At 42.5% G+C, this 18,691-nt stretch overlaps 1 protein-coding gene across 1 annotated transcript; it reads left to right on the top strand.

The window, feature by feature from the left end:
- The first annotated feature begins 5,716 nt into the window (after positions 1-5,716).
- Positions 5,717-18,476, top strand: ccdc17 (coiled-coil domain containing 17). Its single transcript, XM_085775338.1, has 15 exons — positions 5,717-6,003; positions 7,007-7,141; positions 7,477-7,545; positions 7,845-7,977; positions 8,088-8,226; positions 9,612-9,728; positions 9,852-10,009; positions 10,561-10,683; positions 10,905-11,095; positions 11,179-11,264; positions 11,404-11,604; positions 17,486-17,621; positions 17,900-17,986; positions 18,083-18,193; positions 18,330-18,476. The coding sequence occupies exons 1-15, from the start codon at positions 5,842-5,844 to the stop codon at positions 18,474-18,476; spliced, it is 1,995 nt and encodes a 664-aa protein (XP_085631464.1). The 5' UTR covers positions 5,717-5,841.
- The last annotated feature ends 215 nt before the right edge of the window (positions 18,477-18,691 follow it).

Raw genomic sequence — 18,691 nt, 5'->3', positions numbered from 1 at the left:
TGTTCACAGGTGGTGGGGGCTGAAGGCTGTGGATGGGGAGGAGGCAGCCGAGCAGAAAACCTGAGTCCATGATGGTGCAAAGAGGAGTCCTGAGGGCAGGGGGAGCCGGCTGTCGCCTGACCTCGGGTTACTAATGGAGAAGTGGGGGGTGTCTTCTTCCTGGTGGCTGCTGTGCTGCACGCACACCGAGCACGACTCATATCCTCCTCATCTCTTTATATGACGTTCACAAGTGTTTTTTCCCCCCCACCTGCCCACTTGTTAACTGTCCACACCGGTGCAGCGCATCATGCAGGCTGCTAACACACACACACACACACACACACACACATACATATGGATTTCTCCACATAAAGTTGTTTGAGAGTAGAAGCTGTAGCTATAGCCGTTCTAGGTTACAGTAAAGGAGACTGACAGACCACACTCTCTCTTCTTTCTGGACCAGTGGGACAGTGTGATGCTGCACAGCCCTGATACAGGAGTATAGATGGAGCGTTATGTAATTAATACTCCTCCTCCTATGCAGATACAGTAGAGAAATCCTGGCCTCAGCTGGAACTGTAGCCCTTCAAAAGGACTGAGACAGCTCGTATATACAGTGTCGTCCACATCACAGACGGAGATCTGCAGCTTTTGCATAAGTGATACTGTAAAACAGGCATCCAGTGTGCTGTGGGTTTCATACAGTAACACCAAACCCCCTCTACAGCCACGCAGCATGCAGAGAGGACCTGTCTCTCTCTCTCCTCTTCTCTTCTCTTCTCTTCTCACCCACACACTTACAGAAACACACAGCCGATGGACATATCTGTTCACCTGTGAGCCTGTCATTCAGTGCTGCTGGTGAGGACAGGTGATTGGAAAAGCCAACACAAACACACACACAAACACATACACGCATATACAGTACACAGAAAAAGTGGTGAGGGTCTCTCTCTCTCTCTCTTTCTCTTACCAACAAATCCTCCTTCTCCAGGAATCCTTCCTTCCCTCTCCCTTCAGCCGGCTTCTTCCTGCGCTCCAGCTTTCATCGTTTCCCCGTGAAGAGAGCAGGAGGAAGAGGACGAAGAAGAAGAAGAAGATGATGATGAAGACTTTAAATAATTGTCATTCCTCTTGCTCTCGTGTTGCCTCTCAAGTCTCCTCTCTTCCAGATTGCTCCACACAGTCTCCGGCAGAGGAGGAGGAGGATGAGGAGGAGGAGGAGGAGGTGGTGGTGTGGGGAAGCGGGAGCATCAGTGATAACACTGCTCTGCTCGCTCTCTCGCGCTCCGCTGCAGGAGGCTGGACGTCAATCACACAGGTAACCTAGGGAACCGCTGGGGCCCGTCCCCCCTCGCCGACGCTGATTGGCCGGCTGACGGGAGAACCAGAAGTCACAGTCAAGTCCTCCCCACACACACACACACACACACGGATCCACAGATGGGAGCGGAGAGAGGCTGTGGTGGTGGTGGTGGGATCATGAGCAGAGCCAAACAAACAGGACTGGATTGCAGTACTTGTGAACTCTCTTTCTCTCTCTCTCTCTCTCTAGCTATACCTCCCTCTCTCCATCTCTCTGACTCCAGAGCCTGCTGCTTTATTTTACAGTTGCCTAGCAACAACAGACTGGCATGTGTGAGTGTGAGTGTGTGTTGCAGTCAGAGCAGGAGGAGAGAGATGTGGGAGACAGAAAGGAGTTCAAGTCCTCAACTCTCTCTCTCTCTCTCCCTCTCTCTTTCCCTGTGTGTGTTTCTGTCTCTCTATGCAAAGTGTGGATGGATGCTGAATATTTCAGCTCAGCAGCAGCTCTGTCTCATCACTATGGAGGCTGCTGCTGCTGCTGCGACTGTATATGCAGCAGGAGTTAGTTAGTTAAAGGACAGTTTCATAATGAGTCTTAATCTGCTATCTATCTGCTCTACCACAGGCTGCAACACTCCTCCTGTTCACACAAGATCTTAAAGGGATAGTTCAACATTTTGGCAAATTGGCCCATTGCCATAATCCCTACAGTTTTAGGAGTAGGTTTGTTACCTTTAATGGTCGGTGCAAGCTATTTTTAGAACGGCGGAGCAGAGCCGCAAGCTGCTCAGAGCTATGCTACGGCGGCTGATGGGATTTCTTGGTTTCCCTCATGAAACTCATCAAATACACAATCCAACAACTCCAAAACGCTCTGGTGGACAAGTTGTGACCTGCACATTCACCACGCTATGAGATAATAACGGAATATTCCAAGACAAAGTTGTTTTAGAGGCAAATTATGTTCCGTTATTATCTCATAGCGTGGTGAATGTGCAGGTCACAACTTGTCCACGAGGATTGTGTATTTGATGAATTTGATGAGGGAAACCAAGAAATCCCATTAACCTACGTAGCGTAGCTCTGAGCAGCTTGCGGCTCTGCTCCGCCGTTCTAAAAATAGCTTGCACCAACAAACCTACTCCTAAAACTATAGAGATTATAGCAATAGCAACCTATTTGCCAAAATGTTGAACTATCCCTTTAACTCATGAGCTTCTATCCCAGTGTTGAGGGACAAACCCCATCGTCTTCGCTCTGCATGTGCTGCAAAATTTATCTGAAGTGTGAACACGATGAGGCTTCAGCAGTCTGAGTTACATCCTCCAAAGCTTTTAAAGAGAATCTCATGAAAAGACGGTAAATGTGGAAATGTAAAACGACCACAGCAGAAAAAAAGAAAACACTTTATCACATTATAACTATAAGTCTACTGCACTAACAAAATTGTTATATAACAATTTATCTTCACATTATTATGACAAACAGAGTGATGATCATTCATTCATCATTATATTGTCATGTGATAACTTTGTATATTGTAGTAAATTGAAAAACATATTGTTATATCAATATGTTATATTGAACATGTTATTATGCAAAAAAAAAAATCTAGTGTGACATCAATAATGACAGACTCGAAAAATTATGAACTCTCTCACACTGGTGCTGAGGAAGTAATGAATATTTTACCTTTCCCATGAGTCTGTTGAACTGAAATGGAAATGTATGGTCTCTGAAATACCAGAACAAACTCTCCACCTTTCTAAAAAAAAAAAAAACCCACAGGAAATGGCGATGACCTGACCTCAGAGACCTCAGTGATGCTGCGACCCTGCTTGTCATGTTACATTAATGGGATCTAACTTTACCTAATGTACTTAACCTCTACATTTCCTCCTACTCATTCTCCTCTCAGCTGCACTGGTTCACTGTCTGCACAAATCTAAAAACACATACAAAACAACCAATTTAATGCGACGGAAACACAAACAGCACTTTTAAAAATCATCCTGCTAATGAGATAAAGACCGGATGTCTTTGAAGTGACAGTCGCTCAGCAGTGCAGGTGATGCAACACTCAAAGCAGCATCTGGATCTGATGAAAGTAGAGGTGTTTGTTTGAAATGACAAGAAAAAGAAAAGTTTCCATTTAATCTTTGATTGTTGTGCATGAGCTGTTTCTCTTATATCCAGGGTGGAAGGAGCTGCAAGGCCCCAAATCCTGAGCTCTGCAAAGAATAATCCAACCAGATCTAATATATTCTCTGTGTTGAGGGGACCTGGTGGCTCATGGCTTTGAATTCAACCTGTGGCCCATTGCTGCACACACCACTGTAATAATAATAATACCCAAAAAATACTTAAAATATATAATTTGACTTGCTGATTTGTAGATTTTCAAGGGGATTAAAAAATGTCCAGCAGCAGAAAAGTTTCAAAAAGTTCATACATAGAAACTCTCTCCACATCTGACGACATTATTACTCACAAGTCACAACAGACCCACAATCCTGTGCAAGCTTGACACACAGACTGGTTAGTGTGTAGGTTAATTCTGTAAAGAAGTGCATACTGCAGTGCTGAAGCTGTGGACACAGTAGAGCTGGTTGTACAAACTGCTGCCAGCAGGGGGCGCTGTCTTCTGTGGTTAAAGTATGAAAAATTAAAGGAGCAGGAGAAAAAACATGCTTTTTAAAAAATTGCTTTGATGCTAAACTACACTGTTCAGCACAGCCTGATGGCGAGGAAGCAGATGTAGTAGAAACAGATCGAATTTGAGGTGTTATCTTGGACGAGTGAAGCTCCTCTCTGAGGAACTGTCCTTGTCATGTCCTGAACTCAGCAGGTGTCCCATTACCCGCCACTGTCACCTCAGCAGCATGTGACAATATTGTTTTGTTTTTTTATTATCTGGAGAGTTTTATGATGAGGTTTTGTTGTTTCATGTCAGGTTGTTGTTTTCACTGAGGGTTTCCCGGGTCTTTACTGCAGTCACTACAAAGTCGGACGTCCACTGCACAGCTGCAGACAGCTGCTCAGAGCGCTCACTCCTCACTCCAGGGTGAGAAAACATCAGGCAACCTGAGCACCGAAAAAAAGCCATGTTATAAATATTCAGCAGGACAGAAGAAAACATATGGACAGTGTTGGCTTAAATGTGGAGCAGAGAAATCACAGGTACTCCACTGACACCACAGCAGGCCAAAGAGTTGTGATGATTAAAGGCCTTATGAATTAAACAATATAGTTGCAATTGTATATATGAATGATTTTTGGTAATAATGATAATCACTATCTGACCTCTCTCCTTGAACTAGAATCACGGAAAACTAAAAGTTGCAGTTGGGTGAAAAGCATAGCACATGAAGGCAGCATCATATCACAGAGGTCAACACACAAAGTCCAGTTTGTTTGTTGCTTCCACATACTGAATGAACTTTGCAGAGGAAAATGGAGGTAACATATCCCTTTAATTCTGCAAAGAAACCAGGGTCTGGTGCCTGAACCTGCAGCTACATGACCTCTGTCTGTGTTCCCAATCATCAACACGTGCACCATTTAATCAAAACTTATGTAAAATATATTTTGTTAATGTATCCATTAACACATTTGTTTTCTCTGTTCTTCTTCTCAAACATCTTCCATTAAATCTGCTTTAATTGAAGAAGAAGCGTCTTGTCCGACAGTCTGTGTCTGACAGCAACATGACGTGTTCATAATATGCATATCTTTAACAACAAAAACACACACACATCACAAACAGATGTGTGTAAATCTCTTCAACTGTGTCCTTGCAGTGGACCTTATAAAAATGACCCAGTGAATGAGTATTGATTCACAAGGTCTAATTAATATTATCTAAGACTTAACATTCATTCAAACCCTATCTATAGAGGGGAAGATACCTTTGTTACATAATGTAAACTCATTTACCATAGAAGAGCACACAAACATTATCATGATTACCAGATGAATAACACAGTAAGTAGCAGATAATATAAATTATAAGCTTCACACAAGATCTGTTTCTATTCTTTTCCAAGTCTTGTTACAATATATTTGATTATACTTTATGAGTCAGTGCCCCATGTTATTGTGATTTGACTTTCTGTCTACATACAAACTGTTCTTTTTGATATGTGCGCCCAATTTTAATGGAAAAGTATAAGAAAAATAACACATGTAATAGAAAGGCAGCAACAGCAACAGCTCACCACATTTTGACAATGAAGTCGGTGACATGGTGACAGTTACCAACAAACATGAAGCTGAGCTGAGGAGGAACAAACCAAACATGTTTTCCAAGTTTGAAATGAGCCAATCCCTTTGGTTTAATCTGGAATAACAATAAGAGGAGTTTTTTTTTTTTCTACCTTTCCTGCGACAATCTTCTGGGACCTGATATTATTCTGTTTCACAGCTTTGAAGTGAGTTCCTCCTCCTGTATTTCAGTTAGTGGGTTGGATATTAATAGGTGATCAGATTAATATCACAGTGTCTCCACCCTGCAGCTCAGTTTGTCTCTTTGTAAAACAGCAGCTCTGACACCAGATGGAGGAGGAGCTGTTCTGTGGAGCCTGTGACATGGTGTTTCGCTCCACCAGGCTGCTGGAGAAACACGCTGCACTGTTCTGCATCGGAGGTCGGGTCAGCGGCCGAGGTGGAGGAGGCGTGGTGGACCCCAAACACACCAGAACGCCCGATCTGGTTCAGGTGAGCGATCTCAGCAGGGTCGAAGGTCACGGGTAACTGTAGCATCTGACCCTACGATACAGGAAACCAAATAATGTCAAGTGATTAAAGCAGAAGTAAGTGATATATTTGTGTTAATATAAGTCTTAAATAGTTATATCTTCCGACAGCAATCACTTACATAGAGTGTTTGGACCGAAACACGGGTCTGTCAGTCACTCTGCTCTGCTCTGAGCCGAAGAGAAAACATTTATCGTATCCTACAGTTTTTATCCAATGAGGAGAGAGAACGGCATGCAGGGCTGTGTGCAGCCAAGGGACGCCGTGAATGTGGCGACGTAGGGACGAGGACTGTTATGGTGCGTTCAAGGAAACTCGTATTTTTCCAACCGTGAAGTCGTACCAGTTCGATCTGGTACGAGTTCACCGGTCGGAAGTTACGAGTGGCCGTTATAGTGACTTTCACCGGTAAACAGGTCGGAAAAACACGAGTGGGTTGCCTGAAACGCTACAAAGTCGTAAGTTGTGACTTGAAGCTGTAATTTACGATTTCAAAAGCCTGCCTGGAACGCAGCATTAGCGAAAACGACCGGACCACTTACTTCTGCTTTAAACTAGAGGGGAAGAATTAAATGATGTTGCTGTAACTGTAGTTGAACTTGTTGTCACTGAGTGAAGTAAAGTGAATATATAAATACATTTACATGGTAAATATCCAATTTTCACATTAATTTTTCCTTTAATCCTGCTTTTTTGGTGGTAAATCAAAACAAACATTAATAAATCTAATAATAAAACTAATAAAATCCTGATTTTTCTCTTTTAATCACAAAAAGCTCCATCAAAACAACTGTATCATGGAAACAAAGACTTAATTACACTGTTATTATTACCAATTATCATTGTTATTATCAATCGGCTTGTCTGTCTATCTGTTTATCTATCTATCTAGATATCTAGAGATGAACCGCAGTGAAGCTGATTTTAAACAACTGAAAACAAACCTGACTGTGTGTGTGTGTAGATGAGAGGTCAGAGGGTGAACCGCGTTGTCGTCAGGCGGAGGAGTGCGGACGTCGAGCCAAAGCCTGTGAGAGCAGAAGACGAAGCAGGAAGTCGTCACACAGAGAGAGCTGCTCTGCAAAATCTGACTGACGAGGTAAAAACCGAACAGTCATGCACCTCAAACACACTTTCTTCGCATCTTCATCCATCAGCCTGATTCATAAGAACTTACTGTAACAGAGACGAAGGCGTCATTGCAACATGTTGTGTATTTTTGTTGTCATTTTACCAAACACTGCAGGCGGTTCAAATAATCTTTGATTAAAAATTCATGTCTGAATGTGATTATGACAGTCAAGACACACTGGGTGAGCAATTTCCAAAAGGGATTAGGAAAGGTATTATATTACACATGACACACAATACACACAGCCAAGTGTTATTTATATATTAATAAAAACAGCATGATGTCTTTCCTGTGATGTTCAGTTTCACAGGTTGAGGATGTCCATTGAGGAAAATCAGCCAAATTGGTCACCGAGGTCGACACGCACCGAGGTAGGATGGGTGATTCTTCCCTTTACTGCTCGACTCAGCCTATATAATGTGTAATTAGCACCTGCATGTGTGTCTGGGTACTATAAGTGCTCATGTTTCTTCTATACTGGAGGAGTTCCTGAATAATAGACTAAGTCCTCGGCCCCTGGAGTCTCTCTGAGTCACAGGTCACACACTTTAATGACTCTGGGGCTCCAGGTGACACAGGAAATGAATCTTTTTGCTCCAGGGTGCAACGTGTTCAAGAGCCAAACGCTGTGCATAAATCTGTCCATTTATAAACACACGCTCTTCTTCAGGCTTCAAGTGGGCGTCATCATCATCTGGGTCACAGCGAGACACTGAGGGAGATGAAGGAGATGGCGACGCTCCATGAACGACAACTGGCCCTGATACACGTTCACAACCGGCAGCTGGAGCAGCAACGAGATGGTGAGCAACACAAAGCTGCCAGAGTCCAGCACAGGCCAAGTAGCTGCTGCTGCTGCTGCTGCCTCTGTGTGACACCCTGTACTGTGTGTGTGTGTGTGTGTGTGTGTCAGAGCTGACCCAGCAGGTGAGCTTCCTGTCTGAGCAGAACAACACGACTCACCTGGAGCACCTGCTGATGGAGCTGAGGGAGCAGGAGGAGAAGAACGAGGAAACACTGAACCAGCTGTCTGAACATCTACGTACATTACAGTAAGTGTGTGTGTGTGTGTGTGTGTCCGCTCCAGTGTTCTTGTTGTTATTTCTATTGTATTTTCTATCCTGTAGATGTATTCTATGACCTGCATGTAATTTTTCCTTTGGGTAATGAGTGATAATGAAATTGTAATTATTTTAAAAGATGAAAAATTGTCAAATACATGTTTCTTTTATCTTGTTTGTTTCTGATGGCATACATACCTCATCTCAAGTGGGACACTTGGTCATTGGTTCAATGTTTTTACAGATTATTTCATTCATATTTCTTTTATTTTGTTCTCACTCCTTTGTTTTTTTTTTATTACTGGCTTTCTTTTATTCTTATCTTGTGTCTTTTTTTTGTTGTTTTTTCTGGTTATTTACCAGGGGTTTTCCTTTTAGCCTTGAGTACTGTCGTCTCTTTGTCAAACATGTCCTTGTCTTGTGCTGGCTCACTTACTGTGAACCAAATTTATCTAAGGGTACAAATAAAGTAACTTTGAATCTTGAATATTACATTTAGGCCTGTTACAATCACAACATTTTGGCTGATGGTAAATTGCCATAAAAATAATTGCAATTGACGATTTAATTGTCTTTTTCTGATCATTAATGTAATTTCCCAGCTTGAGATCAATAAAGTATATCTATCTATTATGCCGCTATTATAGTACAAGCCTAAACATAGAGGCTCATTGAAATGCAGTCTTTGAATATTAGAAAATAAGTGCCTTGAGATAAACGTGGGCAATTATAGAAGAAGAAGGGGGTGCAACGTGATGATGTCGTTAAAAGAGGACCATTCAAACCTCAAACTGTGGAAAATTTGACATTCCTGTTAGTTTCATCCAACTGTTTTTATACAGATGATGAATGGAAACGATTTTAACGATTATGTACAACTACATACATTTTGAAATTGTAAAGTAACTGCAGCTGTAAAAGACATAAAGTGAAAGGTATACAGTATTTCACTGTAGTTCAACACAGTGAATAAGACTTAAGAAGTAACATTAAACGTGAACACCCAGGTAACATACGCATTTAAAACTGTCCTGTAACAACTAACTGCTTCAACACAGAGTTCATTTAATGTGTTTATAAGGTGACTTATGTCTGCACAAACACTTCTGTAGAGAAATGACTGTCTGCACTGCTTTGCCACCAAGAGTATTATTCTGTGAAATCTGATTTTTTATTTTTTTCCCCCTCCAGGCTTCTAAGACACAGAACATCAATTCTGTATTTTATTATTCCCAAGTAGTTTCCTTATTGCAACATTTGTGGTACAGGAGATTGAATTTTGTTTTGCAGTTTCAGGCTCGGAGTCTTTCCATTGATGTCACAAGATGATCCAATTTAGATGATCTACTGTGTTTTTTGTTTTCTTCTCTTCTAAGTGCACAAAAGGTCTCTGTACCTGCTGATCAGCCAGATCCGGCCCACGAGAAAAAGATGCATCATGACAACTACGAGTTTGTTTCCTGTGTAGACGACCCTCTCTCTGCCCAGATAAAGTATAAACATCCATTTTATCCTGAGGGGTTTATTTAAAAAAAAACCCTGTGCCTGTGAATATGAATTTGTTTTCCTGAGCTGCCTCTTTGTGTTTGAGGGTAAATCAGGTCTGGTTGTTGCAGAAGCCTGCGACGGGCCTATGTACAGTCCGCTGGGTCAGATCCAGTCATTGTGGCTCAGATGATTGAGCTGCAGGCAGAAGCCCAGAGTCTGGAGAAGAACCAAGCAGCAGCAGCAGCAGCAGCAGCAGCAGCAGCTTCCACCAAGGCCAAGACGACAAGTAAGCCTGAATAACATGTAAATATGAATAAAATATAAATAAATACGCAGTGGCTGTCAACACAGCTGCACTCACTGAGCTGATTTTCCATGCAGATTTCCATGACTATTAGACTTGTGTTTACTGAAGCCTGACAAATATAAAACACACACTCTATGGAAATCATATCTAGGGTCAAGAAAGATGATGATCGATGATTTAACAATTGTGTGTTTTCATAAATGATTTATGTATCTGTTTTTTGTAAATATGTATTATATAAATATGTTTGGGGAGACTGATTGTTAATTGACTAGCGGAGAAGGGGTACGTTTAAATAAGAATATGCTTCATCCTACTCCTTTTCGGACATGTTGGCTTCACATTATTGTTGTTGTTTTGACTATTCTCATTGGTTTTGTTTGTTTGTTTCTCAGATTACTTTCTTGTGTTACTCATACATGATCGAAATAAAGCAAACCAAAGCCAACAGTACTTGACACGCTGCAAATTTATGGCATAAAACTGAGGGTATAGATGACCTGTTGGTCTTTGTTTTCCTCCACATCCAGAGGTGAAGCCTCGTCAGCGGCATCTGACCCTGGAGCTGCTGGTTTTGGAGCAGGAGAACCAGAGACTGGAGGAGGAGATCCTCCGGGTCCGACTGGCCAGAGAGAGAAACCACGACAACGACGGTCAGACAGTCTTCTATATTGTCTTATTGTCACAGTTTCTAACAAATTCTCTCTGAGTTCGTGGTTAAAATGCTTTTGTTCACTTGTTTAGTGATGTTGGTATAATAAGACTGAGCCACAGTGGAGATAAATAACATGCCGGTGAAAAGCAGGTGTAACCTTCACTGTCCTACAGTCCTCCAGTGTTTAGTTTAGTTACACATGTTGTGTTTGTTGTGCAGCAGCAGTGAGGAGGACTGAGCTGGAGCTGATCCAGAGGGAGACTCTCCAGCAGATTTCCAGTTTACAGGCAGAGATGGAGCGAAGCAAAGAAGCCCCCAGGCCCTGGAGACACGATCCACCTCCTCCTCCACCTCCTCCTGGTCCACTCCCACTCCAAACCAAGCCTCACATTCATGCACCACTCTCACTGGTACAAGTTTATAGAGACTGGTTCTGCAGCCGTCTTGATTCTCGAGGTTGATGATATAATAATAATCTCTGTTTTTCCATCAGCTGGAAGCACGGTCCTTCTCCTCTCTGTCCGGACGAGCCACGATGGACCCACTGGATGCTCTGGGTCCAGCTCCCTACGATCCAGAGTCAGTTCCCTTCTCCACGCCACCCACAGATCATTTACATGTCTGAATTGATAAGACTTGGCTGCACATCAATCACACCACATCCTCTACTAGCCTCTTACCTTTCTTTAAATTTAAACAACATCTTCTGGTCTTTCAGAGCAGGTTTTGTGGTTTTCTTTGACCTGGTTCTGGGACTTGATGCCTCTCAGAAAGCTTTGCGTCTGGTAGCAGCTCTCTACTCTGAGGGTCTGCAGGTAGGACCACCGCATCATCTGCCTCCTGTCAGGTCCCTGCCTTACAGCCCCGGCCTCACCGCTGGAAACTGTGCACTCCTGTCGGTCAAACAACCTGCAACCAGGTAAGGGCAGTGTAGATTATCATCATTTCATTTCATTTTGATTTATTCCATTCATGGTTTACATACTTCACATGATTGCACGTATTTACATGATGTACACATCATCACCATAAATGAAAAGGAGCAGGATGAAGAAAAACTTATAGTACCCTTTTCTCTTTCTCGTTCTTTTTTGTAGGAACTTATTTTTTCTTTTTTAAAACATTTTCTTAAACTGAGATATACTTGTACAACTTTTCAGTTCCTTGCTTTCTACAGAAGAAGTGAAGTGGGAAAATTGAAAAGGACAGGAAACAAACAAACAAAAAATCATCTTAGGTCAGAAGGAAAAAACTCACTCTGTAATGGTTTCTGCTATTATGTTCAGGGACAGTCAGGACAGTCTGAGGACAGACAGCTCTGAGGTTGAAGTTTATATTAATGCACCATGACACTGTGGCAGGTCTCTGTACTAGGGATGTGAATCTTTGGGTGGCTCACGATTCGATTCGATTCTGACTTTTAGGGTCACGGTTCGATTCAAAATCGATTTTCGATTCAACCGATTCTTGATTCTCTTTTTGCGATTTTTAGTTTGCTTTATTAACACCAGACCATGTGAAAACGTTGAATGATGATGATGTCTACAGACTATTATATCAGAAGCCATATTTCCCCCCAAAAAATGCACATCACGTGTTTCAGATTTATTCAGCAGCAATATATTCGAACCATTTTAAAGTTAACTGCTACATGAGGCTGATTTTATAGGCTACTCTCTTTTCAAAAGCCTGGACTGAAGGATGTGAATATTTGGGTGTCTCTTCGATTCAAAATCAGTTCTCATGCACATGCACATGGACATGTAGCCTATCACCTGTAACAAAGGCTGCTAAAAAAAAGAAAAAAGAAAAAAAAGAAAGACGGCACTCTGCTCTCACGCCAACTCACCTGCAGCCTGTCTGCAGCGCCACAGAGGAGCTGTCAGAGCTGCTGCTGCTGCTGGTCCTCTCTCTTCAGCCTGCTGTTTGGCTGCACTTTGTATGAGTTTAAAAAAGTGAAGATCTAACGTCACCTGAGCACCGATCAGCTGATCCAGAGCGCAGTGGATGTGGCTGCTCACACTGTGTCCTAACTGGCAGGGCCGGCCCTAGCATTTTGGTGGCCCTAAACAAGATTTTTTTTGTGGCCCACTCTAAGCGCAAACACCAAATCACATACACACACTCAAACAGACATGTTTGATAGACAGATGTAACAATACTCAAGTGTTTTATGTCTAATCTTCCGCTCTAAGCACACTGAGGCCAATTTGTCCTAGAACACTGTATAAAGAAATAATTTAGGCCAAATTTTCTGAAAAATTTCATCCCTTGTGAAAACACTCCTTCAGTCATGAGAACAAACTCTTTTGGTGCTTGAAATAGGATATGAATACAGTAATAGATAAGTGTAGAAAACAAGTTTAAAATGAAATTTAGTAAAATCGCCTTTTGAGCATAAATGTTGTCATTCTGGCATTCTATTTTCACCAAATGTCTTAAATGTGAGATAAAAGAAGTTGAATATTGACTTCAAAGCTTCATCAGATTTTTTAAATGAGAAATTAGCTTTTTTTCCTCTTCAAACAAAAATATTTACTAAATAAATGGAAAACACACAATTTACATTGTTCATATAATGTGTGTTGTCACTGTGTCTGTGCTATGTGAAAGGTAAAAAAAAAAAAAAAGTGTAAGAGCTCAGGTCTGTATACAGAGCTGGAGCTGAGTTTAAGTCTGAACTTTCTCATAGCCTATATATATATTTTAAATAATCATGCTCATCAGATGAGTCAAAACTTTCAGTGTCTGAAGCACCGTCACCACCGCTTCTCTAACGATTCTGTGGGTTTGAAGCTTCACCGTTGTTTTAATTGACAGGTTCGGTCTCCTCTGCCGTCTCTCTCCATGCCAGCCGCTGTAGGTAAACCATGGAGCTAAAACTGTGATAGGAAGGACCTTAGTGATCCCAGAGTGCCAATTGGTTAGCCGAAGTTGGCTGACAGGCGATTCAACCAATCACGTATGCTCAAGTTGACAGACAACGGATTCAACCAATTACGCACAGTGAGAGGGGACGATGCGTGCACTATGCTCTGTTATTGGCTCTCAAACCCTGGCTGTGAATAACGTAGGTCATCGAGGGCGGGTGTATTTGAAAGAGGAGAGCCGTCCCTCGGTCACAGGAGCAGTTAAACCGCGTTTCTACGGCGTAAAATGACCGAAATATAAACAAAAACATATCAAGACCGTCGCGTAAATGCGCGCGCCGACCTCAGTGTTAAAATGACTTGAACTGAACCCCAGTGCCTTTCTGATCATGTGGCCCCACCTGACGGCTGAGGCCCTAAACAACCGCATAGAGTGTTTATGCCAGGGGCCGGCCCTGCTAACTGGATGCGACGCGAGCGAGCGTCCGACAATCGCGTCACATCTGACGCTCTCTGTCCACACTGAATCCGTGCGTCTGTTGGAATGGAAGCACATCAGCTGTGCGCTCGCCCGCTCGACAGACTGGAGCAGGGGCGTCACTAGACCTAATACTGTACTGGGGCACACCTGGGGCACAAAGAATTCATGTGAGCGCGCAAAGTGCACGAGCAAAAACATTTTTAGCACTTATTTATCATAAAAAAACATAAATAGTGCTTTAAACTATACATGTCTACAGTCTGTAGATGATGATAAACCAAATTTTACACAATTTTACAGTTCATGTGGCACATAATGTACCACAGAAACAACTTTTGCAGTCACCAACAAAATATTCTAGATCTAAACTGCCAGCAAGTGAGACCCCCACACACCCTCATTTCTGTTCAAACACAGAGCCACAAAATGCTGAACTAGAACCAAACACACTATCTACATAGCAAAGATGATGGCAGATGTGTTACCATACATGCTCTAATCCAGACAGATTCACATCCTGTACTGGTCCCAATATTGGAACTAAGGATAAGATAGGACTCTATCTATAGGCCCAAAAGCCAGAGCTATGGTGAATCTCATCTTTACCATTGATTCAGAAGTGAGAAACATATTAGAGTATTTTAAGAAAACAGCTCACAAAGTTTGATTTTGAGGTCACCAATTCTTTTTTTCTTCTTTTTTTTTTAGGCCTATTAAAAAGATAAAAGCCCAACTAAACCACCACTCAAAGACTATTAAAATTAAATGATAAAACTTTTTTTTATGTGCTACATATAGGCTACACAAATAGCCCAACACTGCACTACAAACACGCAAACATCTACATTAAACTCATTAACTTAAATTATGTTGTTTCCAAAAGGGGGGAAATGTCAAACCTGGCAACGCAGCATGCGGCTTTGTTTACAACCTCAGCGCAGTGCAGCTTGCAGGTTATTATAGCTCCGCTAACCAGAGTGACTGCACAGGGCACAAAATGGATCGATTTCTAATAAGAAAAATCAAACGGACTAACAGGCGGCGTGGTAAGGAATAGTGACAAAGAGTCAGAGGAAGCAGCAATATGCAAATCAACATAAAGACGCCAAAGAAGGACGAGCAGGTAAAGGCCAGGTGTTCCTAGCAAAAAAGAAAGAAAAAAAGGTAGGAGGCATGTACAAGATGAACTGTAGACACCTGACACAATATAATTCTGAAACTCTTAAAGTTAGTCAGTATGTGTATTAAATAGCTTCTTACATTAATTTACAGCGCTCCATGAGATGGCGTGAAGTCTTTTTTTTTTAATGCACGCGCCGACTTGGAAGTGAGCCAGTCACTCCTATGAAATGGTTTAGTCCACTAGGGGTGTCTGAAATTTTACTGCAAGCATCTTCCTGGCATAACTATGGAAAATACTGTTTATTGTAGTATTTATGATTACTAATAAGAAAGATAAATGTTTCAACCCCCCTATCTGTTATTTGTACCTATTTTAGGGGAGTCGAAGTCGCAATTGGGGGGGTCAAACCCCCCAAACCCCCCTGTAATTCGCACTATGGTTGTCGGCTAACGTTACGTGCCTCACGCAGCTGCTTCACAGCGCCTCTCTCTCTCTCTGTCTGACAGCGGCTTCAAATCAGCTGAAGTCGCTACACATGAATAAATTAGGCTACCATATGAAGTAGTTGTGTGCGCATTCCGTAGCCTATGCTATGTAGACTTAAAACTCTGAAGTTAATTTTTTACTGGTGAAATTTTTACTGGGGCACTGCAGATCAATACTGGGGCACGTGCCCCAGTGAAATCTGTCTGGCGACGCGGCTGGACTGGAGACGTGACTACCCGGTTAAAAGATGGGTGAATTGTGCCTTTTAAAACAAGTTTCTTGAAATATAGAGCCAACAGCAAGTTGTCTCTATAGTGTAGGAACACGAGTTGTAAAAAACATAATGCAGGGTTTTCTGTAACATTATAAGACGGCGCACCGCCCCCCACCCAAGATGAATGAAGAGGCTATTAAAAAAAAAAAAAGTCCGCTAGTCTCCTTGAGCTTCTGCTCACCTGACTCTGTGCAGCTTCTTTACATCCAAACAGTCCGACACAGCGACGCACTGCTCCTCTTTGACTCTAAAGTCTCTGTAGCTCATCAGCCCGGAACTCGCCGTCATGGACCAGAAGCGACGGCGGCGTTTGGCCTCAGTGTCTCGGACTTCCAGAGCAGCTACAGCGCAGCGTTGTGACCTCAAGTTGATGAGAGCAGAAATGTTGTTGTAGGCCTGTGCATATTCTCATTTGTCCAGGTCATAGTATTTCAAAGGAGGTTAAATCGAAAGCAACTGGACTTATACTGAGTCTCCACACCAGTTAGTTGGACCAGTCCCAGCCTGGTCAGATGCTACATGAACTGATGAAGCCTCTTGGATGAGAGGTGAAACGTCTTCCTAGACAAATAACTAAGTCCAGTTGAACCTCCTTTGAAAAAAAAAAAAAAAAAAGTTGTTGGCGGGCTGGTGAATTTTTTTTTTTTGACACGAGTCAAAAAGAGCGTCAAATCGCGTATCTCGCGTTTGGTCGCGCGTCACAACTCGAGCGAAAAAAAAGCGTTCCTCGTGTTTGGTGGGAAGCCCCTTGTGGGTCTTCCCACCAAACACGATGAAATAGACGAAGACGCGATGGTCCCGTCGCCAAAAAGAATCGCGTGTATTGCATCGCAAAAAAAAAAAGTCGCGTATACCGCGTCGCGCGCCTAATCGCGTCTTTGCGTTACGGCCTTTTACACCGCGGACGTAACGAATAAACGGTGACGGTGTGAACGAACAACATAGAACAGGACCAGACGTGGCGTTGTTTCCTTTTTTCACCGACAGCTCCACTCTCCCTTAGCCTACTTACTGTTATTGTTGAGGCCAGAGAATTGTGGGATTTGTAGTTTTTGACCAATCGCAGGTTGTGCTCTTTCTTTTTTGTGATTTTCCTGGTTTACACATGCGAGTGAAATGCTCGCCCATGGTGGGCATAAGACAATTTAAGACCTGTCTAAAATTATTTAAGACTTGAACACGATAATTCAACAAATTTAAGACATTTTAAGGCCTAAAATTTAGATTTTCAAATTTTAGACTTTTTAAGACCCCGCGGATACCCTGTTATTTCATATAAAAGTTTAAGTGCATGATTTTATGATGCTGTGTATTTCAGGTGTAGGTTAATATACGATACGATTGATTGGTTAAAACAAATCAGTAGATGGGAATTAACGTCAGATTTAGTCACGGATCACCTTCAAACTCTCCTTGTCATGATATTTGAATTAATTAGCCTATACATCAACACCAGCATCTATACTAAACTATAAAAACAAACCTGACCACCACAGAGCAGCATATAAATAATCAAATTAGAGCCATGGCTAAACTCTCATGTGTCCACTGACCTTTGTCCTGCAGGATGCAGCCGTCGCCCTCCCTCTGTCTGCTGGTGGAGGTGCAGGCAGCAGGAGATCTGGATGTTTATAACCAGGAGGTCTTCAGACTGGCGTCCTGTGGCTGGACACAACTGGAGCTCTTTGACCACTACAACCAGGTCCAACACCTGCATCTTCATCGATACTGCTGTTTGAAATGATGGACTTGTCGGTTTAGAGCCATCCTCTACCACTCATCATTGAAGTGGTTGAATAGTAAATTCTTTATTTCAAGACAAAATGTCTAAACCTCTCTGCACCTCACCTGCCGCAGCATTTAGGAAACTGGCTGCACCATCTGGCAGAGTTTAGTCTTAATAACCGTAGTTTAAAACGATCTGAAAAATCACCATCTGCTACTAAACACTGAAAAGTTTTATCTTCTCAACTCCAACAGCTTCGTAGCGGCCACTGGAGGGCGCCAGTGCGTATGCTGCCTATTAACCCCTCACTACGCATTTCTCAGCTCAACTCAATACCCCAGGTACAAAGACTAGACTCCATAGTTAGTGAGTTTCTTTTGGGGGGGGTTCAGGTTGTTGACAACACACCTGACTATGTGTGTTTCTGTAAACTGAAGGTGGGCAACATGGAGCTGTGTGTTCGTTTGGTCAACGGCCGAGATGCAGATGTGCAGACCCTCACAAAGCCCGACCTGAGCAGCACCAGACTCTATAAATACCCAGCTGTGGTAGGTTTTATTTACCAAAGAATAACTCTCAGGGCCACCATAGATGTGACTTCATATATAGAAAAGGAATAATCAACTTTGCACTAAAATCAGGTGAATGCTATTTCATGTGGTAATAACTGCTGTTTCCACACAGGTGTCCTCTCTCCCTGCGACCGTCCACAGAAACACAGCTCTGATGGTTTCAGCTCCACGAGCCACAGGAGGAGATCGTCTCTCCTCCCAGTCGACCGCAGCTCATCACACAGACCTTCCACCCACAGATGAAGCCAGGCAGAACTGAAAGAAACAAACACGCAGCGGAAAACACCTCTACAGTGAGGACGTATCATCGGATCTCAAATGTCAAAATTTTATCATGTGGAGTTTAAGTGAGGCAGCTCCTTCTCTTTGTATCATTTTGTTGTAGGGAGTCAACGAGAAACAGATGAAGGACAGCTCTTAATACATGAGGAGCAGCACAATGATGGAAAACATAAATTTAACTATGATTAATAG

This window comes from Trachurus japonicus, chromosome 4, assembly GCF_045865225.1.
Source record: "Trachurus japonicus isolate A0001 chromosome 4, Traja_1.0".
NCBI classification, from domain to species: domain Eukaryota; kingdom Metazoa; phylum Chordata; class Actinopteri; order Carangiformes; family Carangidae; genus Trachurus; species Trachurus japonicus.
Note: the sequence above shows the minus strand (reverse complement) of the source record. Positions and strands in the feature narration are given on the sequence as shown.

What these genes read in the sequence shown, in the direction of transcription:
- ccdc17 (XM_085775338.1), top strand. Translation starts at nt 5,842, where the DNA reads ATGGAGGAGGAGCTGTTCTGTGGAGCCTGTGACATGGTGTTTCGCTCC. An exon ending in GCTGGAGCAGCAACGAGATG is followed by an intron (nt 7,978 to 8,087) that starts GTGAGCAACACA and finishes TGTGTGTGTCAG; the next exon opens with AGCTGACCCAGCAGGTGAGC. An exon ending in CCAGCTCCCTACGATCCAGA is followed by an intron (nt 11,265 to 11,403) that starts GTCAGTTCCCTT and finishes CTGGTCTTTCAG; the next exon opens with AGCAGGTTTTGTGGTTTTCT.